Genomic DNA, 23597 nt, shown 5'->3' with positions numbered 1-23597 from the left:
AAGTATTTTCATTAATGGGATAATAATTATTTGTTGGTTGGTAAATAAAATGAATGAATTACATTTTTTTTAATAATAAATCGGTAAAATCAGGCAAAAATAATAATTAAATAACCTAATCCTGACCCTAACCCTAAAACCGAAATAAAGTAACCAAAAAACGGAAAAGAAACTAACAAAAACCAACCAAAAACCAAATAAATAATAATCCACCCAAAACCGTGCAAATTTCGCCCACCATGCCTACCACCATGCCTACCACTCATGCACGCGCGAGTGGTAGATCACCTTGAGCTGGCAATTTCAATAGTAGAACTCAAGTTAAAAAAGTGTGGGCACCCCTGGCCTACTATATAAAAAGGATTTAACATTCTTAACATATAAGTTTAATCATTTCTGTGAACTTATTTGATGGCCTTCCTGCCCTGGTATTTGGCCTTTGTGCCCTAAACAAATTTACACCAAAGGCCAAGTGACCTTGACCCTAAAATGAGGACATTCCAGGCTTGGTATCAGCACATTCTGTTGGACTGGAAGAAACCTTGTTTTAAAAAAAAATCGAATTGTGAAAAATGCACATGATTCATGTAAATCTTGTTTGAGATTCAAAACAAAAAGCTTAGGACTTGGACTAGACTCGGGACTTGAGAGGAAAGACTTCAGTCACTACAAAACAGGGACTTTGTCCCACCTCTGGACACGCACGCACGCACGCACGCACGCACGCACGCACGCACGCACGCACGCACGCACGCACGCACGCACGCACGCACACACACACACACACACACACACACACACACACACACACACACACACACACACACACACACACACACACACACACACACACACACACACACACACACACACACACACACACACACACACACACACACACACACACACACACACACACAGGTGAATTGTCAGTGTGGTTTCTCAACAGTAGCCTGGCTACTACTGCCCCCCTGCACCTCATATTATTTTTCAATTTAAATTTAGAGTAACCAATTATTTAGTACTCCCCTTTTCTCCCCAATTTAGTCGTTATGCCAATTGATTCCTCCACACACACATTTCTGAGTGTTGTCTCTGCTGTTGTATCTTACTGTCTCACCTGCCAGTGAGGAGCCTCCACGTCTTCCCAGTGGAGGCTCCTCACTGGGAGGAGTAGGACGAAGACTATGTCGTATGAGCCTTCGTCCTACTCCTCCCGCCCAACACTCCCTGCTGACAAGCTCCGCCCGTAGGAGTACATGCAATGACAAATATCACCCTCCTCCTCCCCGCCCCACTTCCGTCCCCTGGACACGGGCCAACTGTGTTCACATAGACGCCCAACAAAGCCGGTTGCACCACGGTAGATTCGAACCCACAACCTCCATGGAGATGGGCAGGGCCTTTACCACTGCGCCACCGAGTGCTCGAGTATTTCCATTTTTCAATACTTTATACTTCTACTCCACTACTTCTCAGAGGAAGCTGTTGTACTTTTTACTCCACTACAATAATTTGACAGCTTTCGATACCAATTACTTTACAGATTTAGATTATGAATAATTAATGTCATTATTAATCAAAATCTTCCACAAGTATATAGCAGATCTACAAGCTTACGTATTGCGATGTAATGTGTTGTGAGCTTGCAAATCTGAAATGCTAGGATTCAAGTGGACAATGAGATGGAAAGCCCAAAACGGGCTCACACTGTCACTTACCAAAAAGAGCAGATCTACGAGACAGACAGACAGACAGACAGACAGACAGACAGACAGACAGACAGACAGACAGGCAGACAGGCAGACAGACAGACAGACAGATACTCACATCTTCTATGGAGTTGAGGTTTAATCCAGTGTTCTCCTCCATGATCCACACTGTAGGAAGTAGAACAAGAAGTCATCAATGTCTGTTGTCTCCACCAGCTGACACTAACCAACATGACTGTCAAAACAGAGAGATCCATGGAAACCAACCCAGCTCATAGAAAGATAAAATAAGCCCAGTCCAGCAGGGGCGAGGCCACGGGTGGGCCTGGGTAGGCCTGGGTCCACCCATTTATGGCTCGTGCCCACCCAAACTAATTTCTAATAAAATCAAAGAATATATATTTTTACATTTTAAAATACCATGTTAAGCAATGTTGATAACAGTAACTTCATTACAACAACTAAAATAACATAACATAATGTGGACCGCTGTGTGTGTGTGTGTGTGTGTGTGTGTGTGTGTGTGTGTGTGTGTGTGTGTGTGTATGTGTTTTTGAGACATGATTGTGTGTTGTGATTTGGTGTTTCTAGAATGCGCCAGATTCAGTTTTCTTTGTTGTGTCTTTGTTTATGATTACACAAACGAGAAGTCTCTCTGAGAGTAGCCTAAATGTTAACCTCAGAATGCCAAAAAACAAACGTTGATTGCGGGGAAAAAAATAAAACAAAACTAGATTAGAGAAGCAGCAGCAGGTGCCAGATATTAACGCAGATACATACAGAATGTATTGTTGACATCACCATGGACCCCTCAGAGGAGTTGGAGCGGTGGCGGGGCAAACTCCATAACAACGCCCGCCCTTCAAGTTCCCCTCGATTATGGATTAATGCGTGATTGAAGACGTCAAAGGTCATAATGTAATTATTTTGCCGAATGGCTTTTCATTGATTGTCCCCACTCCCCATGTTATCTGCTGTTATGCTATGGTGTGCTATCTTGCTTGTTAAGATTTGGAATATTGTTGCGACTTGTTGTTGTGCACTATGCAATATACTGTGAGAAGCGGGTGATGCCGATCATGCCGCTATATCCCCAGCGCTCCTGTATAATAAAGTCTGTCAGTGTGTGTGTGCGCTCACTTGCTACGAGTGACACTGACAAGTTACAAGTTGACACCAGTAGATTACCAACACAGTACTATGGTGCTTGTAAAGGCTGGGAGAGTGTGTTGTTTTATTGTTGTGTGTGTTATAGTTTTATATTTGGGAATATGAGTAGCAGTAGGCTAGATAGTGTATGTGTGTTTGGAGGGGGACTGTGTGTGGGTGTGTGGACCCCGTAAGAATATGCAAATGTTTTTAAGGTTTGTGTTATCTCATAATCTCATGTACACGATTGTTTATTTGTCTTGATGAATCTTGTACAATATCTAATTTAAGCCGCTGTGTCTTTCTACTCATTATACAGTAGCTATTGATAATAGTAGACAATGCTCATTATGTCAATTATCAATTATGTTTCTGCACTGTCAAATAGGCCTACATCTAATCTATAGCATCAATGCCATAGATCTTTTTCAAGCGACCCTCTCTGGCTTATAGATATTTTGTTCAAGTTGTTAATACCTAAGCTACACTTGGTCCAGATGACAAGAATATGACTATGATTTAAGTGGAATTATATTTATGCAGTATTTATATTAAATGTGTTATTAGTGTCTATATGTCCTCTGTAACAAGGGGGTTTATAGTGAGAATTTACTTAAAGGAGTAGTTCACCCAAAGAATTACTTACTTTTCATCAATTACACACCCCATGAAGCCTTGAATTCATGGAGACGTTTAGTTTTTTGTCGCATTCCTAAGCCAATCATTCGATAACCGGGTGGCTTGTCAGTAGGAGACTCAATTGACCTGCATTTGAGTCTCCTACCAGAAACTCCGCTGGTCATCAAATTATTAGCTTAGGAATGCGACAAAAACCAAAAAATCTCCACGAATTCAAGGCTTCATGGGGTGTGTAATTGATAGAAAACTAGAAAAAGTGCTCCTCGGAGCACAGGTCTCCGCCAGGTCAGGTAGGTTATTTTGGCCTCCTGGTGGCGCTATAATAGGCCAATGTGAGAAGGGTGCCATTTATTCCTAGGCCGTGCACGGCAATCGGACATGCATTCATGATTTGAGGCATTTTGTTCTAAAAATGTGTTTTGCTAAATTTGACCTGCTGGTGGCCAATGTTAAAAGGGTGGCATTTGTTCCTCAACGTAGTGCAAATGCATTCAAAGTTTCACCGCAATCGGACGCTGCGTTCATGATTCGCGGCATTTTGCGGGCCACTCCTGCAAATATTACATGTCAATGTTAGCCAATCAGGATGGAATATGAAAAATCAAACAGATTTGTTTTGATCACATGACTATAGAGATCATGTGTACCGATTTGCGTGAAATTTGGATCAAATCTGAATGTGTTTTACATAAGTCTGCCTCCTGGTGGCGCTATAAAAGGCAAATGTGAAAAATGCAGGGCAAAGGTTTTTCCTTGGCCTCTAGAGAGTGTGCATACAAAGTTTTACACTGATCGGTGCAGTTATAGGTAAAAACACGAATCGGCCTGTTACAGCGCCACCATGAGGCTGATTTGAACATTTTCAAATGGCATTTCTTCCTCGGCCTAATGGGAATGAGTGTGCAAAATTTCACGGAAATTGCATGCTGTGTTCATGATTTGAGGCATTTTGTTTGAAACGGAGTACTCCTGCAAACTTTGAAAGGCAATTTTTGCCAATCAGGCCGTTTCTTTTTTTTTTTTTTTTTTAATTTTTATCCCGCGATTTTTGTAACCCATTTTTTTCACCCGGTGCCAATTTCCTAAGTGATCCTGGGCACTACACCAGCCCTACACCAGTATTACACCTGTCACCCCACAGTAGGGAGGCCAGGGCCGAGCTCATGCTTCCTTCAGGCATGAGAGCCAACTGACCTTCTTGTCACCTGACAGGGGGGAGTTTCCCTGGTTGGACGTAGCGCGTGGAAGGAACACGTTATTCCAACCAGTTCCCTTCCCCTCCATCAGGCGCCCCGGCTGTCATGGGGGAGGCGGTATAGTGACCAGGATTACTACATGTTTTTGTGAGGGTATTAACTACCCTAGGAGACACGGGGAGAACATGCAAACTCCACACAGAGTAGGCCCTTTCGCCAACCCCACCTAGGGTATGGGCGCTGATGACGCGGAGGAGAAGACACGCCCCCAGTGCCCACAGCGTCCCCGGCGGGAATCGAACCCAGGACCTTCTAGCTGTGAGGCGACAGCGCTACCGACTGCGCCACCGTGCCCCCTGAGGCCGTTTCTTTTAATGACTATAGAGATACTGTGTACCGATTTGCGGGATTTTTGGCCAAAATCTGCAGGAGTACTGTCCAAAAATGTGTTTTGCACAAATCGGCCTCCATGTGGCGCTATAAAAGGCCTATGTGAAAATTTGGTGCAGAGGTCTGCTCTGGCATCCAGGGAGTGTGTGTGCACAGTTTCGCTGTGATCAAGCCACCGGTGCCAGAGATTAGCTGTCCACAAAATGACAGAATGACGGACGGACACACACACGGACGGACGGACGGACGGACGGACAGGGGGTAAAACATACCCTCTCGCCATGCCTTTCGGCCTGGCGGAGACAATAAGTCATTTTTGAGTTGTATAATTTTATTTATTTGTGTGTGTAAAACATGTTTTATGTGCTTTATAAATAAAGCACTGAAGCACTGATGGCCAATGTTGATGATAATTGAAATGTTATTTAAAAAAATAATAATACAATGAAACACTTCCCCCCCATGTGTCCCGCGTTTTCCCGCAGAACAGGTTCATCTGACCCTCAATGGGCCTGTTAGGAGGTGGTCACCCTATCTAGGCCTCCTATCTGGCTGTTCCAACGTCAGCATCCTTCTACCGATATACTCACTATCCCTCCTCGGTACATGTCCAAACCATCTCAGTCTGGCCTCTCTGGCATTATCTCCAAAACATCTGACATGTGCTGTCCCTCTGATGTACTGGTTCCTGATCCTATCCATCCTTGTTAATCTCAGAGAGAACCTCAACATTTTAGTCTGTATCTCATTGGCCAATGACAATGATGTCACTCATATTGTTGTGATGGGCAGTACAGCCCTGTGGCACCTGTGTCTGTGAATATGTGTAACATGGGAATTAGTTACCTAACGAGATACCGATACTAATTGGATGTGCATGTTAATGTCACACTGTCATTGGCTGTCATATGTTCTGTGCTAGAGACATCCACATTTCCTGTTCAGTGTTATCAGGATTTCTCAAAGTCAACAGCATGGACGGATCGTCTCCTGTTCTATGCTAGAACGAGAGGACCCAAGTAACAGAATAACGATCTGTAACGTTGAAACCAGCAAGTAGTGTTACGTTGAGTGTTATCATCCTGACCTGACCAGTGATACTGTAAAGGAAACTGTATTCACCTGCGTTCCCAGTAAAGTCCACTAACCTGGATAAACTTTGTCGTGCCAGTCCTTACCCACTCCTCATCACCCAGCACGACTTTACTGGGAACGCAGGTGAATACAGTTTCCTTTACAGTATCACTGGTCAGGTTTTATTTTTTATTTATTTTTTTACCTTTATTTAACCAGTAGAAACACGTTGAGACACAGTCTCTTTTTCAAGTGTGAACTGGCCAAGATACAGCGTTAAAATTACACAGTCTAAGCTTAACATACCAATACAAAAACAAACAACAAAATAGTCATCCAAGATACATCACAAATACATAAAATAACTCCCAATGCTACACTTTATACAATAGAAAGTAGCCAGTAATCAAACAGAAAATTATAATACACACAGTGTACAACCAATACACATAACCAATAACCTTCCGCTAGGCTAATAAACCTCCGGACAGGAGCAGGTGTTTGTGAAAAAAACTAAGGTGATTCTTTTGAAGCTTCTCAAGGGAATTAGAGCAGCCAATTTGAGTTTGGTCTGGAGATCATTCCACAACCAAGGGCCTAAGAAAGAAAGACATTTTTTACCTCCCTCAGATGAAAATGAAGGTACTTCACAGCGTAACCAAGCATTTGATCTGAGATTTAAGCCATTTCTAACCAATTTGAATTTGGAGGTAATGTAGTAGGGGAGCTCACCAAGAATAGCTTTATAAATGAAATTATACCAATGTTGCAACCTGCGCGTAGTCAAAGAGGACCAATCAACTGCAGCATACAACGTGCAATGGTGAGTTCTAAAAGGAGAATTCGTTATGAATCTCAGTGCAGCATGAATCAGAATCAGAATCAGAATCAGAATCAGTTTTATTGTCACATCACAGGTTTACAAGGTAAAAAAGTGGGTGAAATTCTTTTTTGTACATCGTTCCCATCGCAACGTTAGTTTCCATAGAAAGAAGAGGGGGGGGGGAGAAGAAGAGGGTGGGGGGCAGGTGGGAAGGAGATCAAAACAAGAGAGCAACAGAAGGCCAGACAAGTTATCTACATATTTACAAAAACCTGAGATAATAAAAAAACTAAAAAAAAACTAAACTAAGGTGCCTGAGCATAGCAGCAATGTATTGTATACTGTGCATGTTATACTATACTGTGCATGATAGACAATGGACGTTAAGGTGCTTAGAGGAAAAAGAAATGATACAGGGGATCCAGCTTGGTCAATGTGGAGGCACAAGCAAATCTGTAAATATTGTCCCCATAATCCAGCTGGGACAAAAACAGACCAGTGACCAATTTTTTGCGAGCAGTGCAGGCAAAACAAGCCTTCAGTCTATAGAAAAAACTTAGAGTAAATTTCAGCTTCTTACTCAAGGCATCAATATGGAATTTAAAATTTAGATGTTTATCCAACCAGAACCCAAGGTATTTATAGCGATCGACCCACTCAATTAGGGTGCCATCTAAGGTGGGGATGCATAAGGGGATTTGACAAACTCGTGGAGTGAACATCATTGCCTTAGTTTTGTTACCATTTAACATCAATTTACTTTTTTTCAATTCCTCCTGCAAAGAAATGAAATCCAAAGACAGATTTGTTACAGCCAAGTCTAGCGTGGGCGCACAGGAGTACAGAACCGTGTCATCCGCGTACATATGGTACCTAGAGTACTTTGACTGACTGCAGATGTTATTCACATATAAAAGGAAAGGTAAAGGACCCAATATAGAACCCTGGGGGACTCCCTTCTCCATGGCTACTTGATCGGACACTATGTCACCCAGTTTCACACATTGTGTGCGGCCGATCAAATAGCTGGTGAACCAGCTAGTCACATTTGGGCCCATGCCTATATTGGAAAGAACTTTAACAGTATCGGGAGATCAACAGTGTCAAAAGCCTTGGATAAGTCAATAAACAGGGCAGCGCATACATGTGACTTATCCCAGGCAGCCTTAATGTCATCCAAGACAGTAAGGCAAGCTGTGACAGTACTGTGTTTTGATCTGAACCCAGATTGCATGGTATTTAAGATTTGATGTTGATCAAGAAATTTGTTTACTTGGGCTGATACCTGGGCTTCTAGGATCTTTGCTAAGGCCGAAAGATTAGATATTGGCCTATAGTTATTTACATGCATAGGATCACCAGCCTTCAGGAGGGGAGAAACATACGCTTGCTTCCACACCGAAGGAATGTTCTGAGAAGTTAGCGACAGATTGAAAATATCAGTTATAGGTTATGCTATAACTGACGCAGCTAATCTCAGCAGATAAGGATCAAGACCATCTGGGCCAGGGGACTTTTTTGGATCCAGAGAGGACAACGAACTGAGAACATCGGAGGCCAGGATAGAGAAGAAGTCAAAATTTAAACGAGCGTTTACATTGCCATTTGCTGGTAAGAATGCCACTTCCTGAGCCCCTTGTTGAGAGGAGGAGGCATTTTGTGCATCAAAAATATGCCCAGCCCTTTTAAAATGGTCATTAAAAACATTTGACATACATTTTTTGTCACTAATGAAAGAATCCCCAACTCGCAACTTTGGCGGGGGACCAGCAGCTCCCCTCTGCTGGAGGGATTTAACTGCTTTCCAGAAATTTGCATGATTGCTGGATGTATCGGAAGTTAAAGATAAATAATACTGTGATTTCAGCTTTCTGAGGAGAGCAGTACATTTATTTCTGAGGATACGAAAGAGAAGCCAATCATTTGGGGACTGTGTCCTTCTGGCAAGTGCCCATTTCCTATTTCTATCATGGATCAAATCAGCTAGATCCCTTGAGAACCAAGGATTTGACCTATTCTTAATTCGGACCTTCTTTAGAGGAGCGTGTTTGTTTACCAAAGAAAATAAATTATCATGAAAGAAACTGAAAGCCTCATCCGCAGACGGTATGAGGGAAGTAAGAAACCAATCGACTAATGCCACATCATGCAAGAAAGCTTGCTCCGAAAAATGTTTGAAACAACGTCTGGTTACAGTCAGCCCTTTTACTTTGGGCAATTTAGTGCTCCTAATACATGCAATTGCACAATGGTCACTCAAATCATTAGCAAAAACACCAACAGAGACATATTTGTCAAAATGATGTCAATCAGAGTGTCACTGTCTGGTCTAGTGGAGCTGTGAATAATCTGGGTTAAATTAAGGGAGTCACATTGCTGTTTAAAACAAGAGGATTTCTCACTTTTCCAGTCCCAATTTAGATCTCCCAAAATTAAAAGTTCCGTATTTGTATACTTTGAAATTAAATCAATAAGGTTTCCCAGAGTTTCTGTTATAGCTGAAGGAGGCCTATAACAGCAGATAATTGTGAGCGGCGTATTTGCCACCATTATCTGCACAGCTAAAAACTCAAACTGTCGTGGAACTGAGACAGCTTTTAAGACAGACCCTTGAAATCTATTGGAGATATAAAGGGCAACCCCTCCGCATCTACCTTTACGATCCGCTCTAAATAAATTAAAGCCAGGAAACTGTAGATTATCTGGGGTGGTAGGTTTTAACCATGTTTCAGAAATAGCAACCACGTCAGGATTAGCTATCTTAAACCAAGTACTAAGAATATCATGTTTGGGTACCAAGCTCCTAACATTAAAGTGCAGGAAACCCAGACCGTTTCTACAGCTGAAATCATGAGGAGTGGACAAGATCGATAAGTTATCTGGGGTTGTAACCGGGCCAGGATTTAATTTAACATTGCCTGAAATAAACAACATCAATAGAATAAAAAGCCTGGAGATGACCCTTTTGTAAGACAATTTTGACCCATGGGTTTTGGAGGAGGAAAAGGAGATGTCCATGAATCCGTTACACTGGGCACCTTGCCTATATCCAAAAGCCATGATGTCCAAAATTATTAGAGCACCCGGGAGAACTTGATTCAAATGATCAAGTTCTTTTGGACCCTGAGGCTGAAAATCTGTCAAGTGACCAGACGTAGCACGACCAAATGATTCAAAATGATACATATTTGGCCTCTTTAATGGCACTTCACCTTTGAGAGGTTGAGTACAAGATAAGACAAAGATTAGTAGCAAAATAATACATGTCACCCTGGACGTCATGATTTAACAGTGGTGTTCAAGGCAAACAATGCCAAAAATAGAAAAAAAAAAACAAGAAGAGAATTAATAGAAATGATATGAAACTAAAATAACAAATACCAGTTAATCAGCCGGCTAGCACACCGAGTGCCACAGCCGAGGAGGCGGGGAGAGGAAAACGGAGAACGGGCCGAATCCGAGGTACAGAAACTGTTCAATCCGTGGATGAGAAGCAGGGCAGAGGCTGGAGGCCTCAGTATCGCAGTTCGTCACAACAGGCGATGTAGCACAGTAGAGCAACAAGATTAACGTGCCATCTGCACTAGCATTCCCGCACGAGGACGCCGGCAACAACAACAGTACTCGCCGTCGCAGAAGCCAGAGAGAGATGGGAGACGAGACCGCCGCACAAGTCAACCTGGAGGCGTCGTTTATATCCACGCATCCAGCGCAATCCTTCTTCACAAAGGCCGAGAAGAGGCAGGACGCAGAGCCACCGGATCAGCAGGACAGGTGAGCCATCCGAGCAGCGGCAGCAGCAGAGCAGATCCAACGCAGAACCACCGTTGGTAGCCAGATCACAGCGCCGAGTAGGCGCAAGGAGAGACGCTGTAGTTGTACTAGCGCTTTTGCCACAGCCAGCGGTGGTATAAACACTGTGTCTAGCGAGCAGCACAAGCCACGATGAGCTAGATTGCCACCCAGGGTGATCCCAGCACTCAAGGCCAACCGGACAAGAACGGAGCAGACCGTCCGGGGGACACCCTGGCCTCACAGACACAGCCCCTCGGATGAGATGTAGCGTCGTACACCGGGTAAAGCCGGCAGAGACACCAGGCGGATTGAGGGACAGGCTTCTCAGAGGTAGACAATCCACTATTTCATAAACTATTGCTAAAAAAAATCCCAGAATATCACGATAACAACGAACTGTGTTTAAAATATCACTAAAAAGGAGCAACAATAAAATTCATGATGCAAAGATGACTTAGAAACATAAAAACATAAAACCTAGCAGAGCGTGTAACATTCATGCCGCCATCTTGGAGGTCAGGATGATAACACTCATTGAATACATAGGACCACAATGGAAACATCCTCAGGACTTTTTTGTGTTATCCTTTTAGCCCAAATGTATGACTGTACCCGCGCTGTTTGCATTCTGATAAAGTATTCAATCAATCAATGGACTGATTGTTGTGAAACTTTGCACACACATTCCCAGTAGGTCAAGGAAGAACATCTGCACCATGTCTTTCTAATTGGCCTCATGGTGACTCCAATTCATATTTTTGTATACAACTCCTGAACTATAGGTCGTACACTTTTTTACCCTCTGGATGCCTGACAATATCTTATGCCATTTTGCGTTTTCTTCAAAACACAGTTTTTGTTGTAGATCTTTCCAAAACTGACACAAATCAGTACATATTATCTCTGTGGTCACGTGATCAAGATGCATCTGTCAAACTTTTCAGATTCCGTTCTGATCGGCTTTCAACGTTTTCAGGAGGGGCCTGTTTTCACAAAATTTAGCAAATCATGAATACAGCATCCAATACACGTGAAACTTTGCAAGCACACTCCTAGTAGGCCAAGGAAGAAGCTCCACCCCCATTATTTTAAATTGTCCTCATGGTGGTGCTATAACAGCTTGCAACACAGCCCTGGGTAGGCAACCTGTCCTGGCGGGGACAGGTTGCGCTCTGAGGAACGCATCCTTCTTGTCTTTCCTCTGTGATTATTTTCCCTGACCCAACTTCTCCTCTTCTCTCCAGTACCCTGAATCCTGAGCCGAGTTGTGGCAGCCAGCGGAGCCCGCACCACTCCAGCAATCCTTTTTGCTTACGTACTGTATATGCATTTGGGCTTCACCAATGTCACACCTCCTCTTTGCTGTGCACTTGGGTACACTCACAAGCCCTAACATGTTCCTTGCTAAATATTCTGTATTTTGCAATTATGGACTGTGGTCAGGAGTTTGAATAGGAGTTTCAAAGAACATTGTTCTCTGGCTGAGCGCGGGATTTGCAAGCCATATTAATTAATATTTACATTTATCACTGAAACACTACGGAGCCCCGACGTGGCCATAATGTCAATTTATTTTTTAAGTCGTGGCCACGGAGATCTGGGGGACTGCCCGCTGGTCCGACCTACCCCCATAGTCCGACCGGTCAGGACTATGGTCTCCCTGGCAACACCGAGTTGCCAGGTTCTGGGAGAGAAACAAGCAACCAGCGTTAGCTCGTTCGGCATTAGCATTAGCCTCTCAGGAACTTTCAGTGCATGTTTGAGTATCATGAGACTGTAAAATGAGTAGTTGTAGAGAAAAAAATAACTTTGCATCGGTTATAATAGACGAATTTCCCTTAGCCACGCGCTCCCATTATGCCAACGGAGGGGGTCGAAAAAATGACAGGGGAATCGCTGGAAAAAAACAACGCCACTTTCTACGTCGGTAGGTGAGTAACGACACATCAAAGATAACACTTAAAATGAACGGATTTCTCCTTTAAGAGTGACACGCTGCATGGCAGCGCAGCTAGGGACGTACCGTAGGTAGGCCAACAAGTAACTAGGGCTACTGTAGGCCTACGTCTTAACCAAGTGCGTAAAGACGCACACATTACATTACATTACAGTCATTTAGCAGACACTTTTATCCAAAGCGACTTACAATAATTGCATTCAACATAGGTAGGGAACGAAACTACTAATCACCAGAAGTCTTAAGTGTATTTTCTGCAAAAACAAGCAACCAAGAGTATACCTAGCCCTAAGGTAAAAGTGCAATCAGCTACCTACTTTCTTAAACAGATGAGACAAATAGCCAAATCAAATGAGCAAGAGCTAAAACAAATAAGTGTATCGACTAAACAAGATACAATAAAACAATACAACAATAAAACAAGAGTTCGTACAACTAACAACAAGTAGGCAAGGCGAAGAGGAAGGGTAGTGTTTCCTGAAGAGGTGGGTTTTCAGCCTGCAGCGAAAGATGGGCAAGTGACTCTGCTGTCCTGACATCAGTGGGGAGTTCATTCCACCACTGTGGGGCTAGAACCGGAAAAAGTTGTGACCGTGTAGATCGGCCAGAAGGACCCTTGAGTGACGAGGCAATCAGTCGCCCCGAGGTGGCAGACCGAAGTGGTCGGGCAGGGGTGTAAGCATCGACCATAGCCCGGAGGTAAGGAGGAGCTGTTCCTTTCACTGCCCTATAGGCTAGCACCAGGGTTTTAAACTGGATGCGAGCCGCTACGGGGAGCCAGTGTAGAGAACGGAGAAGGATAGTTGTGTGGGAGAACTTGGGGCGGTTGAACACCAGACGAGCCGCAGCTTTCTGAACAAGCTCCAGAGATCTGATGGCAGATGCCGGAGCACCAGCAAGGAGGGAGTTGCAGTAGTCCAGGCGGGAGATGACAAGAGCCTGGATGAGCACCTGGGCTGCCTTCTCCGTGAGGAAGGGACACATGACATCTCATATCCCCTAAATAAATTCATTGACTCCCTGTTAAGTTTTAGAATAGGTTTTCAGGTTCCTTTATTTATTTTTAAATCATTTCACGGGCAGGCACTGGCTTATCTTTGTGAACTATTGCAGCCCTATACCCCGGTCAAAGCTATGAGAGCTATGAGATCTGCTGACGTACCCAAAACCAGACAAACATGCAGGGGTGACAACACTTTTGTTGCTGCTGCCCCAAGGCTCTTGAACAGCCGGTCTCTTCACATTAGATCGACACAGTCCATTGAGGCTTCTAAACCCTTACTCATGCTTTTTTATTGCTTTCATGTCTCATGTATGAATTGAAATCAGTTATGGTGACTGAAAACTTTGAGACCTTGAACAGAGAAGGGGGAGAGGACGCTGGCGCTGGCTGTTCGCCACTTCTTCACCGGAACTAGTCTAGGGCTAGTTTTTTATTTATTTTTTGGTAACTTTTTTGCACACCAGCAAGCTATTTCTTCACATCGCTGATGCTGCAAGTTGTCTACAAGTTGGAGAGTCTCTGTGCGGCTGATTTAGCTTACTTGTCATTCTCCTACATCGGCTGTCGACGGGTCAGCGTCCCGCTGTCGGCAGCCACACTGCTCGGACGTTCCTATCCCTGTCCAGCGCTACTGTGAGGATCTTTCCCCCAGCCCCGGAGCAGTTAGGCCTCGTCACCTGGGACTGCAACCTCCACAGCCAAGACAGCTGTCAGCTAGCCTCCCCACAACCAACAAGTGGCTAATAGCTGCAGCGAAGCTACTGTTCCATTCCTCCACTTTTTCCGGCTTGGATTACTTCCACCACAAGCCAGCGCTACTGTGAGGTTCAATCCCGGGCAGCCCTTGTCCCCAGTGCGGTTGGGCTTCGTTGCCTGGGACCGCTACCTCCACAGCTAGCTGGCTGCCAGCTAGCAGCGCCCCAGCGCACTCCGGTTAGCCTGGCTAACAGCTAACAACAGGATTTACTGATTATCTGCCTGACCGGCATGATGCCGAAATATTCCATCTCACTGGAACTTAATAATAATCTACAAGTTGGAGAGTCTCTGTGCGGCTGATTTAGCTTACTTGTCATTCTCCTACATCGGCTGTCGACGGGTCAGCGTCCCGCTGTCGGCAGCCACACTGCTCGGACGTTCCTATCCCTGTCCAGCGCTACTGTGAGGATCTTTCCCCCAGCCCCGGAGCAGTTAGGCCTCGTCACCTGGGACTGCAACCTCCACAGCCAAGACAGCTGTCAGCTAGCCTCCCCACAACCAACAAGTGGCTAATAGCTGCAGCGAAGCTACTGTTCCATTCCTCCACTTTTTCCGGCTTGGATTACTTCCACCACAAGCCAGCGCTACTGTGAGGTTCAATCCCGGGCAGCCCTTGTCCCCAGTGCGGTTGGGCTTCGTTGCCTGGGACCGCTACCTCCACAGCTAGCTGGCTGCCAGCTAGCAGCGCCCCAGCGCACTCCGGTTAGCCTGGCTAACAGCTAACAACAGGATTTACTGATTATCTGCCTGACCGGCATGATGCCGAAATATTCCATCTCACTGGAACTTAATAATCACACCCTTCCAGCATGTGTTTCAGTCATCAAACAACTACGACTTCTTCGCCGACCACGTTATATTCACAGAAGCACCCGTCGACAGTTTGTATATTCTCAGCCTGGTCACTACATCCCATCCATCTGCTCAGCTGAGCGCACCCGTCGCAACTGTCCTACATCATCAGAACGCTGCCGCTTCTGGAGCTTGTAGCACTGGAAACACCGCAAGAGCACTACAGACCAAGCAGCAGAATGGAAAATGTGGAGTGGATGTCAGTGTACTTTGACCTCTACTGACATTCATCACTTCACCAACAGTAAAATTAGAATTTTCAACACACAATCCCTCAAACTTAAATCATCACTCATCAATGACCATATTCTGGACAAGGGCTTAGACCTCATGTAACTTACGGAGACCTGGCACCAGCCTGAGGTTTATTAAACCCTGAATAAAGCCTGTCCTCCCAGCTATAGTTACATTCAGAAAGCTCGCAGCACTGGTCGGATGGGTGGCGGTTTGCATTTTTTTCCCCCTCCCCCTCCCTTCACCATCCTCATTTGGATGACTTGCAATTAAATGTGAACCACATTTCCAAATGACAATACTACTCATCTACCATCCACACAAAACTCAAACCAAATTCAGTTTTTATCTCGGAAATACATGACCTTCTCACATCACTCTGCACTACATCTGCCAATGTCACAATCCTCGGTGACGTGAACATCCAGGTTGATAACCCTTCCTCCCCTTCGCATCTGAGTTTCTACAACTACTGGACTGTCTCAACCTTACACAACACGTCCAAGTCCCCACACACACGAAGGGGCACACATTAGACCTGGTCATCACGACTCCGCCCCTATTAGCAATCTGGTAGCCTATGAATTGGGAGTGTTCGACCACAAGGTAATTTCCATGGAACTGCCATTTCCTCCCCACACCAAACCCCAGTACCACTTCAGAAACCTTAAACACATTCCTCCCTCTCCGGCCCCTCCATCTGCCCCGACTGTCGTCCCATAACCTGGGGCTTCCGAGCCTCTCTGCTGCTTTTCTCCCACCACACAGCAAGAGGTTGAGGACACCATCAGTCCGATGAAGCCTTCCACCTGCACCCTGGACCACATCCAAGCCATAAGCCCCTTGAAAAACCCACCCTAGACCCGGATGTCCATGCCAACTACAGGCCCATCTCCAACCTCCCCATTCCTCTCCAATGTGTTGGAGAACGTAGTCGCCACCCAACTGCAAGACCACCTAAACGGCTTCCGCTCCACCCACAGCACTAAAACAGCACTGTTCAGGGTCACAAACGACATACTCATGGCAGCTGGCGCCGGCTCCCCTTCCTTCCTCATCCTCCTGGATCTCACTGCAGCCTTCGACACAGTCGATCACACCATCCTCCTAAACCGCCTCCAGCACCATCGGACTTTGTGACTCTACCCTGGACTGTTTTCGGTCCTACCTATCCGGAAGAACCGAGTGCGTCTCCTTGGGAGGTGCTAAATCCCGGACCCAACCCGTCACCTGTGGTGTCCCCCAAGGATCTGTACTAGGCCCACCCTCTTCACTCTGTATATGCCCCCCCCCTCGGCCATCTCATCAGCAGGAATGGAATATCTTTCCATTGCTATGCTGATGACACACAACTCTACATAAAAATTCATCTGTCATCACCAACCTGGGTGTTAGAATGGACCCCTACCTCAACTCTGCGACCCACATCAAACACCATTGCAAAAGTGGATGGGGGGGGGGATCTTTCGATGACATGATCTCCTGGATCTGTTTGACCACAGGGCCATCTAGTCACTAGATTCGACTAGATTCTAGTCGAACCCCCCCCCCCCTCCCCCCTGGCAGTGAATGAGTTAACCCAACAATGCATCCACGGTAATGGTGGGTTACCCTTACCTTAAGGAACTGCTCAAGCCACAGGCCTCCACTCGCAGCCTCCGCTCTGGAAACACTAACCGGCTCCAAGTCCCCCCTACCAAGCTCCGCACCATGGGTGACTGAGCGTTAAGCTCAGCTGCCCCTCTACTGTGGAACTCACTCCCGGACCAGCTAAGAGCTCCACAGTCTGTCGATACATTTAAGAGAGGACTACAGACTCTCCTTTTTAATAAAGCATTCGGTTAGCTATTCATGTTTTAACCCCTTGCTTTTTTCTTTGCAAATTTTTATTTTTGTAACCCCATTTATATTTTGTAACCCCATTTTTTCACCCAGTGCCAATTGTCTAAGTAATCCTGGGCGCTAAACTCCCTCTGCCAACATAGGGAGAGCCCAGAGCTGAACTCATGCCTCCTTCAATGCATGACTCATGCATTGAAGGAGGCATGAGTAAGATAGGAAGGCTTGTTAGCCCTCATGCAGCATGAGGGCTAACAAGCCTTCTTATCACCCGACGGAGGGGAGTATCCCCGGTAGGACGTAGCGCGTACGAAGGAACACGTTATTCCCACCAGTTCCTTTCCCCTCCATCAGGCGCGCGCGTCTGACCAGGGGGAGGCAGTATAGAGACCAGGATTACTGCATGTTTTTGTGAGGGTACCTACCCTAGGGGACACGGGGAAAACATGCAAACTCCACACAGAAAGGCCCTTTCGCCAACCCTACCTAGGGTATGGGCACTGATGACGCGGAGGAGAAGACAACCCCTTGCTTTTTTTAATACATTTTTTAAGATCCTCAATTTTTTTTAATGGTTTTATGCAAATGTTTGTATTCTGTACTGTAGTACTTTTTGTTTCGAATGGAAACAGGTTTGTTTCAAATGTAAAGTGCAATACAAATACAACGTATTATTATGATTATGTATGTCTTGTGCTCATGTGGGTATACTGTATGTATATTGGTACATGCATATTTTGATGTGTTCTTTCTGTGCAGCACGTTGGTCAATCTCTGGTTGTTTTTAGGTACTCGAGTAAAGAAAATGATGGCCAGAAACTGCTTATCAGGCTGATTGTCAGACTGCGAGTAGTTTTGCATAGCCAGACAATCGATACTAATAGGTGACAGGAGGAGCAACATATTCTAACTCCCAAATATTACTATAGTGACTTCAAGGGATTAATGAAACTAAACGGCAAACATTTCATGTCACTGGGGTCCCCTTCACGATATTTGACGCCGTCCTGGTCACTTCCGCACTCCTGGAATGTGCCGTTCTCAAACCCAAGACGTAAAAGGGTGGCGGCTCAGCTAAAAAAAACAGTTAAAACGACAGAGGCGAGCCGTCTGAAGAGGACTTGAGCCATGAGAGGCACCGCTGAGCGAGCGGTTAGCTTCCTCTTTCCTCCAGGTAGTGTAGCCCCTGTTCCTTTAAATGTGAACTTCCAAACTAGGCTTCCAACTGTAAGGCTTGGTTTCAGAGCAGGTCTTGGAACATTCTAGATTGGCTATCAGTTTCCAGACTTGGAGCACGTAGACAATCTCTGGTGGGATTTGAAGAGGGGTTTTGCGCTTGTTAGCAAGACAGTTTGCCTTGGTACAGTAGTTTAGCTTTTCAGCAGCTACATATGGGTTGAGTTCTATGGACACAGTTTAAGTCTACTTACTTAAGAGTCTCTAGTGCCCATTGTGGATTATCCTGTCCACCAGAAGGCAGTGTCAGTCCAGAACCTCCTGGGTGGTTGAAGCTCAGGTTCAGATGTTTCAGATGGTGGGGGTTGTAACTCAGAGCTGAAGCCAGAGAACAACAGCCTTCCTCTGAGATTAGACAATGTGACAACCTAAAGAGAAATTAAGACTTCACCAAACTGCTAATGGTGTTCAAGTAGAGATCAACACAGAGAGAAAACATTTAATGTACGGAAATGGAAATGATTTAAATGGAAATGATTGCAAAATCTATTTGAATTAAAACTATTATTCACCCAAGAGTCTGTAGTATACAGTTGTGACTTTTCAGTCCATCACAAATAAACTTCAGTCCTGAATCCAGTAAGTTGTTAAAACCTAGGTCCAATTCCCTCAGACAGGAGTTAGACCTGAGAATTGAGCTGATCTCTTCGCAGGATTTCTCTGAGAGGTTACAGCCTCTCAGCCTGGAGACAAACCGAAAGGAAATGCATGTAATGTGTTAAAAGTCTGACATCTAATGGTGAAAAGAGTATTTAAATTAATTTGGTGATGTCACAATCTGATGTTTTATAAAAAAATCAACTAATATCAAAACAGCCAATAGCATATATCAGGATTAATACATATTGGGATTTGGGGATAGGTGAGGATAGCTCTGATGGCTGCTTAGACATTTTATAAATATGTCAATGTTTCATTTTCAATGGACATTGTTTAAGAAATCCTGTTGCATTGTTACTCTGCAGATGCAGGACAACTGACCTGAGAATCTGCAGTCTACAATTTGGACTCTTCAATCCAGCAACAATGCGCTCCAGACATCCTAAACCCTGTAGGTTGTTGTTACTCAGGTCGAGCTCTATCAGATGGGAGGGATTAGAGCTGAGAGCTGAGGCCACAACTTCGTATTGTGTCAGTTGGAGGTTGGCACCAACAAGTCTGTAAATAGAGATGGAAGGGAAAAACAGTCCATAACATTTGATACAGCATCACACTACAACACTATTACATAACATGTATTAGGAAGGTGTATTCTCCCTGGGGTGTCAGCATGAACACAGGAGTCGGAGATGTCAGTCAACTCTTTACAGGAGATATTCTTCCTTTGGCACAAAACCCTTTGTGCTACCTATTATGCTATGATACAAAAACATGTGAACATAGTATGTGCTAATACCAACTACAGTTGCTTTTACTTCTGTTATGAAAGTGTCATAATACCCATGTTTGTGTAAATGTCTGCTCTTTCTGTGTAAATGTGATACAATACCACAAAGAAAGGAGTATTCAAAAAGTTGTATTTCTTTGCATTTCATATGAAAGTAGAGAATCATAGCTCTAAAATGTTGAATTACTTGTTTAGAGTGACCCAATAGTTTAGGAAGTACACCTTATAGAATTATTGTGATTAAAGAAATAACACCCTGAATGTGAAAACACAGTGGTTACTCATTCTAGGTATTCAGTTATGTAAGCTCCAAGGCTGATTGTGAATGGTTGTAGCTCGCATGAGCCAAGGTGAGACATGCCTCCCTTTGTCGCTATGCTTTGTTTCAGCTGAGCTGTCAGCATGTCAGCTGTCAGCTATGTTGAAAACCTCACTTATTTTATCACAATTTACAGAACATAAGGAGAGAATGCAAAGTTGTGTTTCTAAACTCAAGTCATTGAGTGTGAATATAGGACAATTAGAATCACGGAGATTTGTTGAGAATTAGGAGCAAGGAAGACCTCTGCATGTTGTGTGACTCTTGCATATTAAAGAGAGAGTGAAAAAAACACTCTATGTCTTGGCAAGAAGACACTGCGGTAAACTCAAATTTGATTTCATTGGATTAATTAAGGAATACGTCTGAGTTGCAGCTCTGGGATCTTTGCATGCATCCCAATAAACAACTAAACGGATTTGGAATAGCGCAAATAACAGAGTCGGCATAATGTATAGAGGGTACCCGCGTCCGTAAGATCCCATTTGGGGACAGTGCCAGCTGCCTTGTGCATAATTAACAGGTAGTGGCTAGCATGTAGTGCCAAGGGATAGCACAGGGCGCAAGATAGGGCCCCAAGAGTTATAGTGAAGAATAGAATGTGCTTGGACAGTTTCACGCCTTGGGTTCATGATTAGTGGCATTTTGTGGAGAATAGGCCAGTCTCGCAAACCTTAATAATAATAATGATAATAATAATAATAATAATTAATTTTATTTACAATCACGTTAAATTTGTAAAAATCTCAAAGTGCTACAATAAACATTTGCATAAAACTATCATCTAAAAAAGCTGTAACAAAACATGAGGGCATAAAGCCTAGAGCAGTGGTTCTCAACCTGTGGTACGAGCCCCCCTCTGGTGGTACGCAGTGGAGTCTCCCAAAAAAGAAAAAAAAAGACAAAAGTGGAGTGAAATTTATATTTATACTACAGGTAGTTCTTCTGACCAAGCAATTGTTTGAAATAGACTCTCTAGCCGTGCTGAAATGAACATGACAGTCAGCACACGAGCCGTTAAGATTTGAGAACGGATTAATCACATTTAGAAATATCATCGGTTATGCTGATTAGACGCTGTTTCGGCAGAGCAGCACCAAGCAGCCCTCAGTGTTGCCAGATTTTGCGAGAGAAATAAGCAACCAGGTCAATGAAAACAAGCCAAAAATAAGCAACTTAGGCCACATGAGCAATTAAAACCTATGCTAATTTTTGCAGCAAGCCTAAGCTAGAAACAAGCCCCAAAAAAACGCAACCCACAACAACCAACATTTTACAAGAAACTTTACAGAACAACAAGCCCAAAGGGACGTAAGGGCTCTTCTAGCATCAGCCAACCTGAGAAATGGCGTCGCCTTCCCTGCCGTTAAACTACTGGTAACCTTCAACGACAAAACACACTCCTTTGCTACAGCAACGGAGGCGATGGAGTTCTATGAGCAGCAGGTGAAACCCTTGCTAAACAACCCAACTGAACAATCCGGCCAGGGACCTAAATAAATGAATCCACACAGCTAACTGGGTATGACAGACACACCTAAATTATAATGTTTAAATTTCTTTCTTTTTCTTTTTGTAATGATGTTCCCCCTTGAAACTGCATTTAGCAGGCCATTACGCCATAACTACTCAGTAAACGAATATTTTTATATATACTTAAATGTAATATGGTTAATGTGGGGAATCATTCAATTAATTAATGAAGCGGTGCGGAAAAGCGCTTCCCGTTCTCACTACTGACGTGTTGCACCTCCGCATAGATGAGGCGGAGTTATAAGAGTCAATGCAGGACAATAATTTATCTTTGCAATATATTTTCTGCTCTTAAAATAGCAGCTTATTTGTCCTATTCGGGGTTAGGAGGGAGGGAGGGAAACGGGGAGGGCAGGTTGAACAGTGAATGGATTGGGGATTTATTTTTTCATTGTTTTTTTACTTTGAGCTGGTTTTTGTTTAGCAATTTAAAAATGTTCTTATATTCACCTCGTTTTGTTCTTTTTTCTATCATGACTATTGTTGTGCTCTTACCTACTTTGAATATTACCTGTTTAAATACTATCATAAATACGAATTATGGTTAGATTGAATGTATTCTCGTGGAATGTTCAGGGCATCAACGATGGTAAAAAACGCCGTGGATGCTTGGACATTTTAAGAGAAAAGGCTGTAGATATTGCACTATTGCAGGAAACACATCTGCTATACCAAGATATCTGTAAATTTAACTATGCTGACTTTAAGGTAGCAGCCTTTTCTGCAGCTAAAAACAGAACAAAAGGAGTTATTATTCTACTTCGGTCAAACCTTAAGATCAGCATTATTAAAAAGGGAAAAGACCAAGAGGGAAGAATTGCTTATGTAAAAACAGTTATTAATGGAGAAAAAATTGCATTTATTTCAGTGTACGCGCCCAATACATATGATGGCTTATTTTTTTCATCTCTGTGTTCTATCATTAACGAAATGAATGAATTTCAAATAATTTTGGGAGCCGACTTTAATGCAGCCATGGAAGGCATAGATAGAACATCTACCAATGTTAATTCACCAAGCACCCGTGCGGTGAAAAATTTGATGCACCATTATGCTCTTGTAGATATATGGCGCAAGTATAATCCTCATAAAAAGGACTATACCTACTACTCCGGAAGACACCGTTCTTTCTCTAGAATTGACTTTGTGCTTGTTTCTTCTAAAATAACACACATGACCTCCAAGGCAGAAATAGTATATATGTCATTATCTGACCACCATGCTAATTTATGCACTATAATGCTCGATAAAAACCCCAATCGTGCAACCCGATGGAGGTTTAACACCACTGTTCTGCAGAATTCCTTATTTTGCGATCAGTTTAGAAACTCCCTGAAGGAATTCCTACGTTTTAACAAAGACTCTGTTTCTGATGTCCGGATTTTGTGGGATGCCACGAAGGGATTTATAAGGAATAATTCAATATCGTTCGCATCAGCACAAAATAGAGCACGACTAAAAGAAATCACTAATCTGGAACAAACCTATGCTTTATTAATTCACCAGCAACATGCTAGATTCTCAGCCGAAAGAAATAGGGAAATATTAATGGTTAAAGTCCAGTTAAATGGAATCATTGCAAAGAGGACAGAGTTTTTAATTCACAGATCAAGACAATCTCATTATCTCGATGGAAGTAAACCAAGTTTTTTATTAGCTAGTAAATTGCGCAATAACGACCGTTTGGCAGATATACCTTC

The 23597-nt window shown here is 43.8% G+C and overlaps 1 protein-coding gene across 1 annotated transcript in view; it reads right to left on the bottom strand.

The window, feature by feature from the left end:
• The window catches only part of LOC308079077 (NACHT, LRR and PYD domains-containing protein 1-like), a gene marked incomplete at both ends in the record, with an annotated part of 57576 nt that overhangs the window by 21945 nt on the left and 12034 nt on the right, over window positions 1–23597 (bottom strand). Inside the window, 4 exons of the mRNA XM_080420415.1 lie at window positions 1831–1880; window positions 18853–19026; window positions 19171–19341; window positions 19640–19816. Of these exons, the coding sequence (XP_080276541.1) occupies window positions 1831–1880; window positions 18853–19026; window positions 19171–19341; window positions 19640–19816 (572 nt within the window). The remainder of the gene's footprint in view (window positions 1–1830; window positions 1881–18852; window positions 19027–19170; window positions 19342–19639; window positions 19817–23597) is intronic.

This window comes from Gymnoscopelus braueri (assembly GCF_963280865.1).
Source record: "Gymnoscopelus braueri genome assembly, chromosome: 22".
NCBI classification, from domain to species: Eukaryota; Metazoa; Chordata; class Actinopteri; order Myctophiformes; family Myctophidae; genus Gymnoscopelus; species Gymnoscopelus braueri.
This window is presented reverse-complemented; position numbering and strand designations above follow the sequence as displayed.